General features: G+C 42.4%; 1 protein-coding gene across 1 annotated transcript in view; it reads left to right on the forward strand.

Annotated features, from left to right (window-relative positions):
- LOC137368801 (keratinocyte-associated protein 2-like) overlaps window positions 1-20219 on the forward strand; it is a 295004-nt gene that overhangs the window by 125211 nt on the left and 149574 nt on the right. The window contains exons 3-4 of the mRNA XM_068029005.1: window positions 3364-3427; window positions 10644-10710. Coding sequence (XP_067885106.1) covers window positions 3364-3427; window positions 10644-10710 — 131 coding nt within the window. The remainder of the gene's footprint in view (window positions 1-3363; window positions 3428-10643; window positions 10711-20219) is intronic.

Consider the following 20219-nt stretch of genomic DNA (forward strand, 5'->3'; position numbering starts at 1 on the left):
TATAAGATCTAGAGGGGACTTTACAGGGTGGATGCTGAGAGAATATTTCCCCTTATGAGGGAGACTAGAACCAGAGGACACAGTTTAAATATAAGGGGTTTCTCATTTAAGACAAAGATGAGGAGAATTTTTTTTCTCTCAGTGGGTCGTCAGGCTTTGCAATTCTCTTCCCGAAAGAACAGTGGAGGCAGAGTCATTGAATATTTTTAAGGCTAAGTTAGATAGATTCTTGATTGACAAGGGAGTCAAAGGTAATAGGGGAAAGACAGGAAAGTAGAGTTGAGGCCGCAATCAGATCAGCCATGATCTTATCAAATAGTGGAGCAGGCTTGAGGGCCCAAATGGCCTACTTCTGCTCTTAATTTGTATGTTTGTATGTATTTGTCCTTTAGTAATTTTTATTTTACTTTGATTATTTTCTATCTGGTCCATCTCTATTCTACCTCCAGTCTGCTTTAGCTAATCCTTGTGCTTTGTGCTTTAAAGACTCAAATAGTTTACTTACTTCCAACTCCTTCCTCTCACTCACCATTTTGGAATTGTAGCAATAATTATTTTTAAAGTTTTAGTTGATTAAAATAGCCAACAAGAGGATGTTTTCCTCTTTTTTAGTTCAATAACTACAATTCTTCTAAAGTTTAAGTTAAGTTTTAAGTTTTAACAGGCTGTTAAAGGAAGGATAAATGTAGCATGATTGGTAGACCCTTGACAAGTTACTCTACGGTTGATGCAAGAATTACAAGAAATAATGAGGCAACACTCAAAGCCCCAATTAAACACCAATGTCTTTACCAGGTCTGGTAGGAATACCAGTTAGCATACAATATACCCGCTTGTCACAATGCGTTACAAGAAGTTATGCATATATTCACCCAGTGAGTGGTCACTTCCTGTTCATCATCCTCTTCAGTAACTTAGCAAATTGGTTGAAGTTCCAAATCATTCTTTGTACTCTTCTTTCCAATGTGGGCATGGTTGTTCAATTGACAGGGTCATACCAAATCCACCATAAGCGACAATTGCATCTAATTTTCTGTTCAAACCATGGTATTGATGTTGTTTGTACACCTTCCTTAAACTTCTTTGCCTGGTCACACATCCAGGACCACTGGGAGCAGTGACCATTGCCATTACTTCAGGAGACCCTGCAGCACCGAAGAGAAAAGACCTCGGGAGAGATAAGTGGGGTCGGGGGGGGTCATTGGGGCCATTCAGGCAAGCCCCAGCGATGGGGTGGGGGAGGAGTTGGTGAGGGTGGGGGAGGTCTTCATGGGGGGCAGTGATTGCTGTGGGCAACTCTTCCTTCAGTAAAATTGAAGTGGAGGTGAGCAATGGCCCTTAAGTGGCACCCTCATCATTTTATTTGCCCCCCCCCCATCTCCGTGCCTGCCTCCAAGGGCTCTGTGTCTCTGTGTTCTTTGTGTCCAGTTTCATTTCTTAGCAGACTTATTGAAGCATGAAGTTTCACTAAAGTTCTAATTTTGCATCACAACAAAACACAGCTTTGAAGTATGATTGTTTGTTGGTTTCAGCCCTATTTTATGACCCTTGGGCCTCTCAGCCAGACATATCATGGCCTGAAAGTGTTGTTTTCCATCACAGTCCGGTGGTTTTGTTTATCTGTGAAAAAGCATCCTGCAGTTTTTAACAGGTTTCTTCACTTAGAAAAGTTTTTTTTCACCTTGCAAATCATGCTGGCATAAAATTTGATCAAGTTTTTAAATTCGGTCAAGTTATAGTGAACCTGTATTCTTCCAGAGGTAGCTCACATTTCTCAAACAGCTAATTTGTCACTTACTAGATATAATTGATGAAAAATTTGTGAAATATGTAAAACAGTTATGCAACAGCCCCATGGAGGTAGAGGAAATGCAGATTCACCCAAAAGGCTCAGTCTTCCCAAAAAGGAAGTCTCAGGTCTGAAAGAAATTCGGCCTGATTTTCCTTCCCTTCATCCAGATCTAGGTGCTAGTCAGATGGAGTACACCACTCTTTGATTTTCAAATTCATGTCATTTAAATTGGCCAATTGTTTCCCGGTGCAGCCCACCACACGGGCAGGCGCTCACATCTGAAAACAACAACAACTTATATTTATATAACGCCTTTAACATAACTTCATAGGAGCACTATAAAACAAAATATGACCCTTAGCCACATAAGGAGATATTAGGTCAGATGACCAAAAGCTTGGTCAAATAAGTAGGTTTGCAGGAGTGTGTTAAAGGAGGAAAGCAAGGTAGAGAGGCAGAGAGCTGTAGGAGGGTATTCCAGAACTTAGGGCCCAGGCAGCTGAAGGCAGGGCCACCAATGGTGGAGTGATTAAAATCGGGGATGTTCAAGAGGCCAAAATTAGAAGAGTGCAGATATCTCAGAAGGTTGTGGGACTGGAGGAGATTGCAGAGATAGGGAGGGGCGAGGCCATGGAGGGATTTGAAAACAAGGGTGAGAATTTTAAAATCAAGACATTTCTTGACCGGGAGCCATGTAAGTCAATGAGCACGTGGGTGATAGGTGAATGGGACTTCATACAAGTTAAGATACGGCCAGCAGAATTTTGGATAACCTCAAGTTTACAGAGAGTAGAATGTGGGAGAACAGCCAGGGGTGCATTGGAATAGTCAAGTTGAAAGGTAATGAAGGTATGAATGAAGGTTTCAGCAGCAAATGAGCTGAGACGGAGCAAAGTCGGAAAATGTTGAGTAGGTGGAAATAGGCGGTCTTAGTGATGGTGCGAATATGAGGTCGGAAGGTCATCTCTGTATCAAATGTGACACCAAGGTTGTGAACAGACTGGTTTAATCTCAGAATGTTACAGGGAGAGGGATGGAGTCAATGCTAGGGAATGGAGTTTGGAGGGGACTGAAAATGGTGGCTTCAGTCTTCTCAATAATAATTGGAAGATATTTCTGCTTATCCAGTACTGGAAGTCAGATAAGCAGTCCGAAAGTGGGGAAGAATAGCTTGTTGTTGCCACAGGCATGAGAGGCATATACAGTTACATCCTACCGACCCAGTTTTTGATCCTACCTTGTGCCCAAAAATAGGCATGCCTGAATTTCTACCCCATGTTATAGCATCAGTGGATGGCAAAGTAAATGACTTTGCCTATGCTCTCTCCCACAAGGTTCAAGGAAAAAAAAACTGAAAGGTTAACTTCAGAAATGCTTAATCTATACACAATCTAAAATTTGAAATAAGCAAGAGTGAAAGCGAATGTATTTTGCTTGTAGCAGGTTATTGATGTGATAGCTCATAGCTCCAGATTAGCTTCCCTGTATGATTTGTCACAGGAACGAGACAGTTATACAGAGTCTTTATTTTTACACTTGTTTCTTTCTTCCTTGACTTGCTTTTCATTCAGGCTCTCAATAATCTAGAGAACATAATGTTTGGAATGGGATTTGAGGCAAGCTTTTTCCCTGAAGGTAAGAATCAGAAATACAAGACACTCAACACTTGCTACATTAATTTGTGTAAACATGGTTTCTGAATAATTGCAGTCAAATTCTAGATGTACTAAAATTAATCTATTCTAAAGAAGCTTGAATAAAAATGTAACCTGAGTATTGCTGAAAATAGAGACATGTTGTTGACGCTTTTCATCTTGCACTCATCAGGACAATCTGCAAGAATACAAATGTAAGGGAAAACAACAACTTTTTACTGTATGAGAAGAGAGTACTGATTGGTTGGCAAGTAAACTCTGATTGGTAGTGGTGTTGCCTTGGAGAATGCACCAGTTTACGGTGACTGACAGTTAACTGACAAGCTTTGTTTGAAATTTAAACCAGGCAGCTTGACTCTGATTGGTCAAGGCATTGCCCTGAAGAATGAACCAACGAATGGCTGTCACTTATTTTGTTTAGCTGAAACAGCCACAATGTTTGTACATTTTCTTTCTGTCTACAAAGAACAGGGCCATATGTATTAATATGTGTATCTTCCAGTACGTGCAAATGCGCCACACTGCGAGCCCTACTGACAATCTTAAATTGGTTTTCAGCATAATTCTTAGCACACTGAGGATTATTTAGCAAATGTTGTCCAATCGTGGAATCACATCTAATGTTGGACACTGTTGTCAGGCAAGCCCCCGCCTCCCCCCCCCCCCCACCCCCCACCGCCCCACCTGCCAAGAATGAGGAAAAACTAATTTTACCACATGAACATTGATTTTAAACTATTGTTGGGGAAGAAAGAATTTGCTTTAAAAAACAATTGGAGACTTTGGCTGGAGGGAGACATTAGCATATCAACAGCCAAGTACTTTAACGGACAAAGGAGCTATTCCCTGCTCCAATTTAATCCACAATGGACTTTTGATTACCAGACGTTGAAGGTGGAAAGGCTAGTATTCCAGGTTAACTGCTAAGATGGCCGAATACAGAAACAGACGTGGTCGGACCAGTTTGGTCACATGACTGGCTGACTGTTGGAGTTTTTTTGAATTTGATCTTCCAACAGGGATTTTGAACCTAAAAGAAAGCTGTTTTCTCCTGGACTGAGAACACTTCTGTCCTGTCTGCTCTCATCTGACTCTCACCAGCTTCGAGAACCATTGAAGACATATGAACATCAAGAGAGAAAAGTCTCCTACAGTGAACAAGGTTTAAGAAGAATGCTGGGCCCCGACATAGAGTAAGAGCTGACTAAAATCAAGGCCTCCACTGTGAGCTGGAAACACAGAAGCAGTAACAAGAAACCACCTTTAGAGACTGCCTCAAACTTCTCCATTTTATTTTTCTTCTGCTCTTTTGTGTCCCTACTTGCATGTATGTATTGCGTGTGCATGCTAGTGTGGGTGCACCATATATCCGTAGGCATTAGTCGTATTAGAGTTTAAGTTTAAGGCTTAATAAATTTCACTTTTCTTCTTCAAACCTATGAAAGCCTGTTTATGCTAATTTCTTTGCCTTGAAATTGGAAAGCTGTGAACAAGTATTCACAAAGAGGGAGCTCAAAACACAGTGTGTTTAAAATTAAACCCTGTTACAATAAGACCAGGTGAAGACAGTAAAATACCCCTTAGACACCCTGTCGTAACACTGTGATTTGAGTTTTGCAAGCGCAGGCTGGTTGGGTATGGCCCGCACCTTGCCTGTTGCAAACAGCAGAAGGGATATGTTTGATATGATCCGCCAGTGTTTGGGACGTAAAGCCTATATACCTAGCATTACACTGGCATTGAAATTCATATTTCACATTACTCATTTGTGTGATAGAAAGAACACCTTTTTGGCTTGATAGCAGCATCCTGTTAGTGGCGAACACCACATGTGTTGCTACTGCATAGTGGCAGCGTGAAACAGGTAGTTTCACCTGTTGCTCAAATGTTTGGGATACATTACCCTTCCTGGGTAATCTGAGGGAGACTGGGCACTTCTCCGGATCAAAAATGACGGCCTTAGGCCTGTTCATAAGTTTGCGTGATATACAGTGAGAAATGATCTGATCAGGGTAGCCATTGTCACGCAGGATGCCTTTGATTTGCCCTATTTCAGCATCAAGTGATTGGTGAGATTGGTGAGCAAATGGCTCAGGCTCTATTTACGCTGATAAAGCCAATCTTATAGCGCGTGGAACTGTAAGAATTCCAATGCGTGTATTGACCAGTGAAGGTAGGCTTGCAGTAGACCATATTAGAGAACCCCTTAGCAGATTTCTCAACTCGTACATCAAGGAAAGGGAGCTCATTTGACTGCTCCATTTCAAAGGTGAATTTGAGCGCAAGATAGAGTCATAGTCATAGAGTTATACAGCACAGAAACAGGACTTCGGCTCATCGTGTCTGTGTCAGCCATCAAGCACCTAACTATTCTAATCCCATTTTCCAGCACTTGGCCCATAGCCTTGTATGCTATGGCCTTTCAAGTGCTCGTCTAAATACTTCTTAAATGTTGTGAGGGTTCCTGCCTCTACCAGCTATTCAGGCAGTGCGTTCCAGATTCCAACCACTCTCTGGGTGAAATTTTTTCCTCAAATCCCCTCTAAACATCCTGCCCCTTACCTTAAATCTATGCCCCCTGGTTACTGACCCCTCCACTAAGGGAAAAAGTTTCTTCCTATCTAACCTACCAATGCCCCTCATAATTTTGTATACCTCAATCAGGTCTCCCCTCAGCCTTCTCTGCTCTAAGGAAAACAACCCCAGCCTTTTCAGTCTCTCTTCATAGCTGAAATGCTCCAGCCCAGGCAACATCCTGGTGAATCTCCTCTGCACCCTCTCCAGTGCAATCACATACTTTCTATAGTGTGGTGCCCAGAACTGTACACAGTACCCCAGCTGTGGCCTAACTAGCATTTTATACAGCTCCATCATAACCTCCCTGCTCTTATATTCTATGCCTTGGCTAATAAAGGCAAGTATCCCATATGCCTTCCTAACCACCTTATCGACCTGTGCTGCTGCCTTAATGGAGCCCATTAAGATATTACTATGATATATTAATTGGACAACAGCTTGAGAAAAAGGAACGGGGTGGTGGGGATGGGCAGGGTGTGGCTCCGGTGAGAAATCTAGCCTTTTCAGTATGAAGAGAAGAAAAAACAGTCTGTCAATGTGAGTGATAGAGGGGAGGAAAGCAGCCATATCAACAGGGTAGAGGAGTGAGAAGCCAGCTTTGTTAATACTGGGAGAAGAAAGCAAGATGAGAGAAAGGGAGAGTACTGACTTGTCATTGTGGGGAGGGGAAGAGGAAAGAGAGCAAAAGAGAAGCCTTGTCCACATGATCGGACAGAGACAAGATTTAGATCAGAAAACAAAAATAAAAATTGCTCAAAATATACATTAGGTCAGTCAGCAGGGAGAAATGCAAAAGAAAACAGGAAAGGGGGGAGGGAAAAAAGCAAGAAATAATTCCAACCATGGATAGGAAATTTATTTATTTATTTTTATTTAGAGATACAGCACTGAAACAGACCCTTTGGCCCACCGAGTCTGTGCCGACCATCAACCAGCCATTTATACTAATCCTACACTATTCCCATATTCCTACCACATCCCCACCTTCCCTATATTTCCCTACCTATACTAGGGGCAATTTATAATGGCCAATTTACCTATCAACCTGCAAGCCTTTGGCTGTGGGAGGAAACTGGATCACCCGACGAAAACCCACGCGGTCACAGGGAGAACTTGCAAACTCCACACAGGCAGTACCCAGAACTGAACCTGGGTCGCTGGAGCTGTGAGGTTGCAATGCTAACCACTGCGCCACTGTGCCGCCCAAATTTATAGATTGAATGGTCTTCAACTTGTTTAAAAGAGATTGTTGAATGATATTAAAGATATTCTCAGTGAGGTAGTGAAAAGTTATTAAAAAGCGTAAGTGCGCAAATAGCTGAAACAGTGAGAGACAAGAAATGGGACGAGTTGAGGATAAAAAAGTCCTACAAAACTTGCAGATGTAGGCCAAAAATGAAAACTGAATGCTGGAAACACAGGGTAAATATGCCCATCATGTAAGATGAGAAAACAGGCCAACGTCATGAGCACAAACCTCTCCGATCAAATTGTGTCTGCCAAAGAGTCTGCACTTGCAATGTTAAGCTGCTTTCCTTCCCCCAACCCCAGACAGTGACAGGTCCGTCCCATGCATAAAGAAAATGGCGGATATGGGTAAGGACTTGGGTTTGTTACGACCAGGTGAGAAAGGGGTCTAGGGGTTCCCTCTCAGCCTTTGCCTGGTTTGACCGTAACAGGGTTTAATTTTTAAAACACCCTGTTTTAGCCCCGCCTCAGTGACTCCTGTTCACTGCTGTCCAATTGTAAGGCAGATAAATTGTCCAGACAGGTTTTCTTAGATGTAAACAGTGGCGCAGTGGTTAGCACCACAGCCTCACAGCTCCAGGGACCCGGGTTCGATTCCGGGTACTGCCTGTGTGGAGTTTGCAAGTTCTCCCTGTGTCTGCGTGGGCTTTCTCCGGGTGCTCCGGTTTCCTCCCACAAGCCAAAAGACTTGCAGGTTGATAGGTAAATTGGCCATTATAAATTGTCACTAGTATAGGTAGGTGGTAGGGAAATATAGGGACAGGTGGGGATGTTTGGTAGGAATATCGGATTAGTGTAGGATTAGTATAAATGGGTGGTTGATGTTCGGCACAGACTCGGTGGGCCGAAGGACCTGTTTCAGTGCTGTATCTCTAATCTAATCTAAAAAGAAAGGTATAAGTTTATTAACCTTAAAACTCTAATGGCATTAAAACTACTATGAATACACGGCACGACCATGCAAGCATGCACATGTGATAAATACACATGCAGATAGAGACAGAAAAGGAGAAAGAATATAGGGGAAAAGTTTGAAGCAATACCTGGAGTTCATTTGCTGTCCTTTGAGTTCGATGTAGAGTCTTTGATTGCAGTTAAATCTTGCCGTTTCATTGGGGCCCAGTGCACACTTTCAAACTTGTTTCGATGTAGGAGTCTTCTCTCTTGAGCTTTAGGTGACTTCAGTGGATCTGATAATTCATGAGAGAGAGAGCCAGGGAAAGAGACCTTCCTTCTCTTTGGTCTTCAAAGCAATCTCTGTCTTCAAACTGTCTGTGAACATAATTCAAAAACCCTGGGCCAGCAGGTTGGTCATGTGACTTGGCTTTTTCAATAAACTCTCCTGCATTTTTTTTGGACTCTGCATCTTAGCAGACACCCTCAGTGGGGGGCGGTGGGGGTGGGGGGATGGATGGAATGCTGGCTTGTTACACATTTAATGTCTGGTGATCAAAATCCATTTGGGTTAATTGGATCAGGGAGCAGTTCCATTGTCTCTCCAGGCAACTGTCTCTTAGAATGAAAATAATCCAGCCACTGCTGTTATTTCTTGAAACAAGTCATCTTTTCAGTCCAGCAGTGTTCATATGACAAAATTAATATGCCTCATTCTTGGCAGGTGGGGTCTTCATCACCGGTTTCTAACACCAACATTAAAACAAAGGGCTGCAGAGTGTCTGGGTGACGGAGAGGAGGAAGGAAGAAGAGAGATAGCAATCTCATCAATATGCATGCATTGGAGGAAGAGATCTGAGAGATCAAGCCATAGAACCATAGAAAAGTTATGGCACAGAAAGACGCCATTCAGCCCATTGTGTCTGCACAGCTGATAAAAACTAGCCACCCAATCTGCTCCCACCTTCCAGCGCCTGGTCCGTAGCCTTGCAGGTTACAGCACTTTGGGCGCAGGTCCAGGTTCCTTTTAAATGAGATGAAGGTTTCTGCTTCCACCACCATTCTGGGCAGCGAATTTCAGACACCCATCACCCTCTAGGTAAAAAAGTTTTTCCTCATGTTCCCTCTAATTCTTCTACCAATCACCTTAAATTTTTTCCCCCTGGTAATTGACCTCTCCGCTAGGGGAAACAGGTCCTTCCTTGTCTACTTTATCCAGGCACCTCATAATTTTGTACACCTCAATTAAGTCACCCCTCAGCCTCCTGTGTTCTAAGGAAAACAACCCTAGCCTATCCAATCTTTCCTTATAGTTGCAATTTTCAAGCTTTGGCAACATTCTTGTAAATCTCCTCTGTACTCTCTCCAGAGCAATTATGTCCTTCCTTCTTTATGACCAGAACTGTACGTAATATTATAGCTGTGGCTTAATCAGCGTTTTATACAGTTCCAGCATTACATCCATGCTTTTGTATTCTATATCTTGGCTAATAAAGGAAAACATTCCATATGCCTTCTTCACCACTTTATCTACCTGTCCTGCCACCTTCAGGGACCTCTCAGTGTGGAAAGCCATGTGGCATCACTATGAATTTGCTCCTCTAGACCAACTATACCTGGACTCATGACTCATTGACATAACATCACTGTTGACTCTGGCAGGCAGAATCAAATTGCAGAAAGCCTGGGAAGGAAGCCCATGGTTATCTCCGTGAGTGGTTGATCCTTCGCTGGACCATCTTAATTTTGTTTTATTTTTCAACTGGTTTATAGTCAACACTTCTAGTGTAACATTTTCCTCTACCAATTTTCTCCCCTCTTCTTCACTCCTGAAATTATTGATTCCTTTAAGAGTACAGGTTCCATGAGCTGCAGTTCATTATTCACGTGCAAACCTCATCATTGAGTGTTGACAGGCTATTCAACTGTGGAGGCGTCAGTGCTGAGCCTGACCCTGTCCTAAGCTTGGCTGATGTTCTCCTTCCTAACCGAATGGCATCAAGGCTAATTGTACTGCTCTTACTGCCTTCTCAGTTGTGATCAGTAAGCTCAGCCTAGGCCACGCATTATAGCTGGCATATTCCTTATTAATGTGACTCAGCAACTAATTGAGTAAACTCGGTGAGCCATTGGGTGACCTTTGGTTTATACTTTTGTTGTTAGGTGCTGGACTGGGATGTCAGCTAATGCAATTCAACAAATCTGTTCATTTTTAAATAGGAGTGTATACTCAGGATATTACTGTAATGTGTTGTCAATCTGAGTATTATAATGCTACAGCTGAATTAACATTTGGCACTGAATCTCATACAACTCAATCTTAAAATATTAGCTGATAACAGACATGTGGAATAATGCTGATTATCTCATCTCAAGCGTAAAAGAATTTTGAAAATTATTTCTCAGTTAAATGTCAGGCTTTGACTGACAGCAATGTGTTTTTCAAGTAGATAGTCATTTTTCCATTTTCTCCCCAGTTTTGTCATGTTTTGGCCTTGCACTTTATACTGCGTACCAAGTGCATCCTGTGTCATGTGCTTCATGGTAGGTAATTTTTCTTTACTATCTATCAGCGATTCCTGTAAGGCAGCTGTGTGTGTATTCATTCTGTAAGACATCTTATTCATCTGTACTGCAAATACAACTTTATACTATATAAACAATGTTCAGTTGTTTGAATTGGAATTCCTATGTATGCATATATAGAAATATACAAATAGAACAAGAAAGACTTCTGATAACATTCACAAACAACTCTTAATGCAGGTTTTCAGTAAGCTCAACTAAAAAAAGCTCCATACAATTTCATCATGGTTTCAGTGACTTTTATTTCAGACCCATTTTTTTCTCCAAGAATCTAGCCATTCTTCCCCCTCAGTGGGCAGTGACTTTGAAGTTGATCAGCGAGAAAGCATGCAGGACGGACCAGGTGGATGCTTTGCGGTGGGTTTTAATTTGGCATATCAGCATGAACGAGATACTGGCAGCCTCAAATTGGGGTCAGTACTGAACCAGTAATGCTGACAACAAAAACTTACATTTATATAGGACCTTTAGCATAGTAAAATGCTCGAAAGCGCTTCACAGTAGCATTAACAAACAAATTTTGACACTGAGCCACATAAAGGGATAATAGTCCAGATTTTGTGGACAGTGGCGAAGAGATGGTGTTCACCACTGACCTCGAAAAAAGCTGCCTGACCAAACTTTGGTGGCTCCAGAGTGTTGATTTCCTTTATTGCAGTGTGACTTTGAATCTGGCGCCATCTGTGGTTTCCAGCACCAGTACAGGCTGCAGGTAAGCTGATCAGCCAATCAGATTGAAGAATTCTCATAGACAGCAAAGCAGGAAGTAAAAAGCAGAGATTCTAATTCACATTTTAGGACATTGTACAGAAATTGAAATGAAGATTGGGACATACACATGGGATTAAAGTAGAAAATGAAATATCATAAGCAAACTTTAAAAAGTAATTTTTGTTATTTAAAAAAATCATGGAATTTTTAAATGTTCTTCTGAGGGAACACAGGAACATAGCAGCAGGAGTAGGCCAGTCAGTCCTTTGAGCCTGCTCCACCATTCAATCCGATCATGGCTGATCATCCACTTCAATGTCTTTTTCCCACACTATCCCCATATCCCTAATGTCATTAGTATTTAGAATAGGAATGAGAATCCACACTTTTAAAATTAGCTTTTCAGAGCCAGAATGGCTGTTCAGCATCGTTAAAAACTCATTCACAAAGGTTCAACATTTTCAGTGATTTTTACAGTGAGAATAGTGCATATAAAATTGAAGTTCATGTCAGTTCACTGATTCTGTGTTTATTGCATCTGTGATGACTGCAAAGACGCAACTTGTGTAGGAGCAGGGTATCACCAATAGCAACTTCCAGATTTCCACATTTAACTATGCATGTGTAGACACCAGAATTTGCGATCAGTTTTACACAGTAATGACAATGAGCACTGACAGACTCATCATTACTACAACTGCAAATTCCAGGATTTAGGATAGGTGACCAAAAACTTGGTCAAAGAGGTAGTCTTTAAGGAGTGACTTATAAGAGGATAGCGAGGAAGAGAGGTGGAGAGGTTTAGGAGAGAATTCCAGAGCTTAGGGTCTTGACAGCTGAAACCACAGTCATCAATGGTGGAGTAATGGAAATTGGGGATTTGCAAGTGGGCAGATTTAGATGAGTACAGAGATGTATGGCTGAAGGAGATTACATGGATAGGGAGGGGCAAGGTGATGGAGAGATTTGGACACAAGGATGAAAATTTAAAATCAGGGCATTGCTGGTCCAGGAGGCAGTATAGATCATAAAGATCAGGGTGATGGGTAAACAGAACTTGGTGTGAGTTAGGATACGGGCAGCAGAGCTTTGGATGAGCCCAAATTTGCCGGGGGTGGTAGGTAGGAGGCTGGCCGGGAGAGTATTGGTATAGTTGAGTCTGTAAGTAACAAAGGCAAGGATGACAGTCTAGCCACCGGATTTGTAAATGAGCATATCACTGGGCTGCTGAAGTGGCTGCCTGTTTCAGGCAGTAGGTCCTTTTAATACGTGCATCAGGTTCTATACTGTACATAGATGAAGTTTTCACAGCATTTCTGGTGAAATTACAATAACAGATGAGACCAGCCAAGGAAGTTTCCTGCCTATATCAAAATACCAGCTTTCATGTGCGCATTATATTAAATACCAGTAATGGTGTCAGCACTATATTAAATACCAGGATGTGTAGGTGCAATATTGCAATATTAATAAATGTGAATTACCATCAGTTATATTTCTCATTTTCAGATTATTTCACCAGCTTATAAGTATCCATATCTCTGACATATTTAATTTAAAAAGGCATAACTGTCATAACCAGAAAAAAGCGGTAGCATCAAGGTATAGTGGGGATTTTTGATTTAATTGCAGCTTTGGCTCATTAGAGATTCTGCAGACTGAAAATAAACAATGACATTTAACACAGGAATGTGGACTGGAATGGGCATGTATAAATATACAGTGGTGTTATTTCCTCCTGTAACTCAGTTATCCAGTTACTTATTTATCAGCCCATCAAACTCCTTATGAGTTCAATAATAAACATTAATTGACAGGTGTCAATGATGAAAAAGAGAGAATTGTTTAAGAGGGTGATGTAATGTTGCCAAAATGTTGTACTGACTGCTATTAGATTGGAGGATTTATTCTGAAAATCTTTAATATGCATTCTTAATTTCTTAACAAACTATCATTCACTAAACCCACATACTACAGCTTCTTGTCTCAGATCAGCATTTGTGCACTGTGATGCTATTTGCAGACTGGAGTTGTACTGCTGAGTGCACTGTGATTCCAATCATGCTGAGCTCACCCACAAAGGAGCTCTGTGTGCCGATCTCCTCTCATGGGGTGACTAATTAATTTTAGGCAGTAACATCTAATTTCTTTTAACAAAGATTTGTACAAATTTTTAATATTTCAATTTTGAGAAACTACGTGGAAACTTTTAAAACGCTTCTTTGCACTGAGTTGGTTATACCTAAAGTTGTACAAGCTCAGACCAACAGGACTTGACTTCCTGGAGAGGACTCCATACCCCTTTAGTCTGCACAGGCCTAAGGTTGGGATCTAACTGTCGAGGCATGCTTCTGATTTTTATTTGTATACGTTTGTTTTCACATTGAAGCTAAAGTGGCAGTGTAATTACAGACCAATTTTCACTTGATATGTTTGAACTATTTTGTCTGGACTGGTAGAGTATATTGGGTGTGCACAAAACCAAATATAATTATGTGTACCCAACCACTAGGGAGGAGGGCCCCACTAGTACATAGTGAGCATCTCAGCTAAGCATGTGTTTAATATCAAATGATAATTTAGTTATCATCAATAAGGTAGATAAAATCCTATAGTGCCCACAGCTTGTGAAGGGCTTTCAGCAAACTGTTCGAGACCGTGCAGTTGCTATCCAGGCCACCCAGATCCAGACTAGGGCTTAGAATAGCAGCAAGCAGTCGGAAAAACCTTTCCTTGGTGATCCTATGCATCCTGCACCTGTGATCAGTGAATTTTGCCGGGCCCAGAAGCAGACCCATTAAGATGTTCTCTGACCTGCTGAGCACTCTGCACAGCGAGTGACTTAAAATAACGGCAAAAATAGTAGCCAGACTTTGAAAAACAGTTTTTTCAGGGCAATGGAAAAGGGACTTCAACCTCTGGTACTCTACCTACATAGGGAAAAAGGATTTGTACTTTCTGAAAAGTGGTAGCACAGCCAATAGTTTGGAGAAGTGGCTCAATAAAAGTTTGACGCCACTATGCTGTGCAGTGCTCAGCACTTGAGGTCCCCAGTGCTGCCGGAGCCAAGGGCCGAAATTTACTGAAAGAATAATGTCCTATGGACAATGCATACTGTTGTTAGTGTGCAAATCAGCCAGCAACTTGTAGTGAGTAAGAGATGCCCAGTGAATGGTGAATCATCACAAATTGCTGGCTGATTTGTGTCACTCGTTAGCTTCTCAAAAAAAAGCATGTCTCTTAACCTCCCCATAAGTTTCATGAATGGCTCATTAAACGGACCAAAGAATTAAATCTAGAAATTAATAGAGTAATGGCACTTCTAATGATGTGATTGTTAATTACTGTCATTCAACTTCTCTGGTTCAGAAAGTGAACAATTTAAACTGTGGAGTCTCATTCTTTCAGTTAGTTGGAGATTTGAAAAGTCAATTGTTAAATTTTAGTTGTTTTCGTACTTTTCCTTCATGTCTTTTTTGTCCTCTTTTTTTCTTAATCCAATATTTATTTCCCTTCTTTATTTCTCTTTACCTGTATCGACATTGAATTCACTCACTCTAATTCATTTTCCTTCTCAGTCCTTCCTCTGTTTATTTCTCAGTCCTTTAAATTCATTGGGTAAGGAGATGCATCATTGGTCCCACCATGCACTAAGGTCCCATATAAGGCTCCGTTGCCCTCAGCACACCATTATCAGCTTCAACTTCCAGAAACTTACAGGATAAAATGTTTTTGAGCTGAAGGATGTAGGAAAAGTCTAACTAAGCAGACATGCTGTGAGATGCCCCACTCCAGCAAGTTCCAGTCCATTGTCTTTTCCTTAAGTACACAGCTGCTGATATAGTGATTAATCCTGTGTTTAATAAAGTTACAAAATACACATATCTCTCAGGGTGTGAAAGACAGACCTAATGCTAAAAGTCCTTGTAATATTTCATTGCTTCATTGTAGGATTTGCAGTCTAGCCCATGGATTAAAATGTTTGAAATTCCTAAGTAGGAAGATGTCGTGCATCACTGCAGCTTTAAGTAACAGAAGACAGATCCATTCCTTTTTAAAATGTGACACAGTGGAGAAAGAATAGCAAATCCAAGCAAAACTGTCAAAGTTGGTGTGGAAATATGCTATCCAGGACATTCAGAGTTTACCGAGGATTGCTGAGAAAGTAAAACAGATTATGTAGTGGATTTGTACCTTGAAATGCATGGTTCAGCAGGTGTACTGGAATATTCTTGTCATTCAACAGTGAGTTAATGGCATACTTAATCCTTAACAAGTTGCTTAAATAATTCCATTCCCTAGTTAAACCTGTTCAAGATACCTCAGTGCTTGGATAGCTTAGAATCTGTTTATCAGCTTTGAGTATATGCAGAATCATTCATTTAGTGTTCAAAGAATACTTTAAAACCTGGGCTGTTTAACTGGCAGTGTTTTACCACAATAAACCTATCACAGACTCAATAAAGTTGTAAGTATAAAACATTTTAATGCAACTTGACAGAGTTAACAGAATCCAAGAGGAAAGTACAAATTCCTATAAATTTTTGTAAGGATTGGCAATATTACATATTTACCAGGGAAGAAAAAATGGGTTTTTTTTTTATTAGCTCATGGGATGTGGACGTTGCTGGCTAGGCCATCATTTATTACCCATCCCAATTTGCCCTTGAGAAGGTGGTGGTGAGCTTCCTTCTTGCACTGCTACAGTCCTTGGGGTCTAGGTTCACCCACAGAGCTGTTAGGAAGGGAGTTCCAGGATTTTGACCCAGCGATGGTGAAGGAACAGCGATTATAGTTCCAAGTCAGGATAGTGTGTGGCTTGGAGGGGAACTTGCAGTTGGTGGTGTTCCCATGAATCTGCTGCCCTTGTCCTTCTAGGTGGTAGAGGTCGCCAGTTTGGAAGGTGCTGTCAAGGAGCCTTGGTGAGTTGCTGCAGTATATCTTGTAGATGGTACGCATTGCTGCCACTGTGCATCGGTGGCGAAGAGAGTGAATGTTAAAGGTGGTGGATGGGGTACCAATCTAACGGGCCGCTTTGTCCTGGATGGTGTCGAGCTTCTTGAGTGTTGTTGGAGCTGCACCCATCCAGGCAAGTGGAGTGTATTCCTTCATGCTTGTGCCTTGTAGATGGTGAACAAGCTTTGAGGAGTCAGGAGGTAAGTTACTTGCCACAGAATTTCCAGCCTCTGACCTGCTCTTGTAGCCACGGCATTTATATGGCTGGTCCAGTTCCGTTTCTGGTCAATGGTAACCCCCAAGATGTTGATAGTGGGGGATTCAGTGATTGTAATGCCATTGAACATTAAGGGGAGATGGTTCGATTCTCTCTTGTTTGAGATGGTCATTGCCTGACACTTGTGTGGCATGAATGTTACTTGCCACTTATCAACACAAGTCTGAACACGGGTTGCCTCAGTATCTGAGGAGTCGCGAATGGTACTAAACACTGTACAAGCATCAGTGAACATCCCCACTTCTGCCCTTATGATGGAGGGAAGGTCATTGATGAAGCAGCTGAAGATGGTTGGGCCTAGGACATTAGCTTGAGGAACTCCTGCAGTGATATCCTGGGCCTGAAATGATTGGCCTCCACCAAACACAACCATCTTCCTTTGTGCTAAGTATGACTCCAACCAATGGAGCATTTCCCCTGATTCCCATTGACTTCAATTTTGATAGGGCTCCTTGATGCCACACCTAGTCAAATGCTGCCTTGATGTCAAGGATAGTAAATCTCATCTCAACTCTGGAATTCAGCTTTTTTGTCCATGTTTGGACCAAGGCTGTTATTCAGTCTGGAGCAGAGTGGCCCTGGCAAAACCCAAAGTGAGCATTGGTGAGCAGGCTATTGCTGTGCAAGTGCCATTTGATAGCATTGTAAATGACACCTTCCATCACCTTTTTGATGATTGAGGGTAGACTGATGGGGCAGTAATTGGACGGATTGGATTTTTCTTGCTTTTTGTGGACAAGACAGACTTAGGCAATTTTCCATATTGTTGGGTAGATGCAAGTGTTGTAGCTGTACTGGAACAGCTTGGCTTGGGGGGCAGTCAGTTCTGGAGCACAAGTCTTCAGTGCTACATCCGGGATGTTGTCAGGGATCATAGCCTTTGCTGGATCCAGTGCTTTCAGCTGCTTCTTGATATCACATGGAGTGAATCGAATTGGCTGAAGACTGGCATCTTTGATGATGGGAACCTCAGGAGGAGGCCAAGATGGATCATCCATTCATCACTCTGGCTGAAGTTGGTTTCAAATGCTTCAGCCTTGTTTTTTGCACTGACATTCTAGGGTCTCCCATCATTGAACGTGGGGATGTTTGTGAAGCCTTCTTCTCTGGTTAGATGTTTAATTGTCGACCACCATTCATGGCTGGATGTGGCAAGACTGCAGAGCTTTGATATGATCTGTTGGTTGTGGGATCCTTTAGCTCTGTCTATCGAAACTAAACAGGTTGATTCCGTGCATACATCAATTATCTATAGTGAACTTGGTCTGTCTTTATTTATATAACTGAGTACAATCCCTTTCAACAACTGTATAAATAAAAATAGTAGAATAAGAAAGACTGTCTGAACCATGTTTTTTAGTTTTGTCCAATTTTCTCACTTGCTCTCCTCAGGATTTGACTCATGCTGAGACTTAGGGCTGGATTTTCTGGCGGGCATTGGAACCCCAACATCAGGCCAATATCGGGCTCCCAAGCCGACCCATAGAAACATAGAAATTAGGAGCAGGAGTAGGCCATTCGGCCCTTTGGACCTGCTCCGCCATTCAAAAAAAATCATGGCTGATCGTCTAACTCAGTACCCTGTTCCTGCTTTCTCCCCTTATGCTTGATCCCTGTCATCAGCGTGCCAACTGGTGCAACCTTCTGGGAGGCAACCCCCTATAACGCCGCTTCCATGTCCGCTGTTCTATTAAGGATGGCAGGTGGGCACCCGAGTTGCAGACCAAAACATCGAGCCTGCGGAAATGTCAGACTGGCAGCCTGACCAGGAGAGGTGATCGTCGCCGAGGAAGGCAGGCGAGTGCGAGGGAGCCTCAACATGGAGGTGCCCTTGGCTGCCTGCATAGAAGTGATCAATTAAAGAGGACCAAGGCTGGAAGGGCCATTGGATCAGAGGGAAAACCCCTCTGCAGGACTATTAACAGATAGCGCTGCAGCCTTTCATCCCCGGGGTCCTGTCATTGGGGCATAGAGCCTCTGGCTCTGATGCCTCCCTGGTCTGCTGCCAGGCGGCCACCTTGATTGAGCTGGCAGCCTCCACACATGGAGAGGGGCTGGTCCAACATCGATAAAATACTGGCATCAGTGAAAAATGGCCACTAAGTGGGGCCTTAATTGCACTGATTGGCTGCCCCTCCTCTGTGGAGTAGGCAGCTGATCCGGTTCCTGGACCACCCATGGGAAAGTGCCCCAGAGGTGGGAATGCATCTGGGAGTTGTCTTGACTCAGTTCTCCCATATTTTTCCAGCCTCCGTGCCTCCAACCCCATCTCCAGGGGGCTGAGAAAATTCAGCCCATTGTTCCATAGGTGCCAACCATCCTCTAGTACCTTGCCTAAGTGTCATTGTACATGTGTGAGCCTTGACACTAGCAGGCTAATTGAATCCCTAATTAATAATTTTAAAAGCGTGGGGACAGTACTTGAGGATGAGGAAATCATGATCGAGTTCTTTGAGGATGTAACAAGCAGGGTGGATAAAGAGGAACCAGTAGATGTCGTGTATTTGGATCTCCAAAAGGCATTCAATAAGGTGCCACATAAAAGATTACTGCACAAGAAAAGAGCTCAAGATGTTGGGAGTAATTTATTAGCATGGATAGAGGATTGGCTGACTAACTGGCAACAAAGGGTCGGGTTAAACGGGTCAGTTTCAGGTTGGCAAACTGTAACTTGTGGGGTACCACAGAGATCAGTGCTGGGGCCTCAACTATTCAGTCACAGAGTCATAATGGCACAGAAGGAAGCCAATCGGCCCATCAAGTCAATGTAGATCAGTCCAATCAACCCCATTACCCGACTCCATCCCTATAGCCCTGCAAGTTTATTTCCCTCAAATGCCCATCCAATTTCCTTTTGAAATCATTCATTGTCTCTGCTTCCGTCACCCTCGTGGGCAGCAGGTTCCAGGTCAGTACCATTAATTACGTAAAAGAAGTTCTTCCTCACATCCCCCCGCAAATCTTGCCCAAAACCTTAAATCTGTGTCACCTGGTCCTTGTACCATAAACTAATGGGAATAACTTTTCTTTATCTACCCTATCCAAACCTGTCATAATCTTGTACACCTCTATCAAATCTCCCCTCAATCTCCTTTGCTCCAAGGAGAACAACACCAGCTTCTCCAGCCTAACCTTCCAGCTAAAATCCCTCATCCTTGGAATCTTTCTGGTACATTTCCTCTGTAACCATTAAGGACCCTCATATCCTTCCTAAAGTATGGTGACCAGGACTGGATGCAACACTCTAGTTGTGGCCTAACCATAGCTTTATAAAGGTTCAGTATAACGTCCCTGATTTTGTACTTAGTACCTCTATTTATGAAGCCCAAGATCCCATATGCATTGCTAACTATTCTCTCACTATGTCCTGCCACCTTCAAAGATCGATGCACATGAGCTCCCAGATCCCTCTGTCCATGTACACTCTTTAGAACTTTACCGTTTATACTATATTGCCGCTCCCTATCCCCTTTGCCAAAATGCAGCACCTCACATTTCTCCGTATTAAATTCCAACTGCCATT

This window comes from Heterodontus francisci, chromosome 4 (assembly GCF_036365525.1).
Source record: "Heterodontus francisci isolate sHetFra1 chromosome 4, sHetFra1.hap1, whole genome shotgun sequence".
NCBI classification, from domain to species: Eukaryota; Metazoa; Chordata; class Chondrichthyes; order Heterodontiformes; family Heterodontidae; genus Heterodontus; species Heterodontus francisci.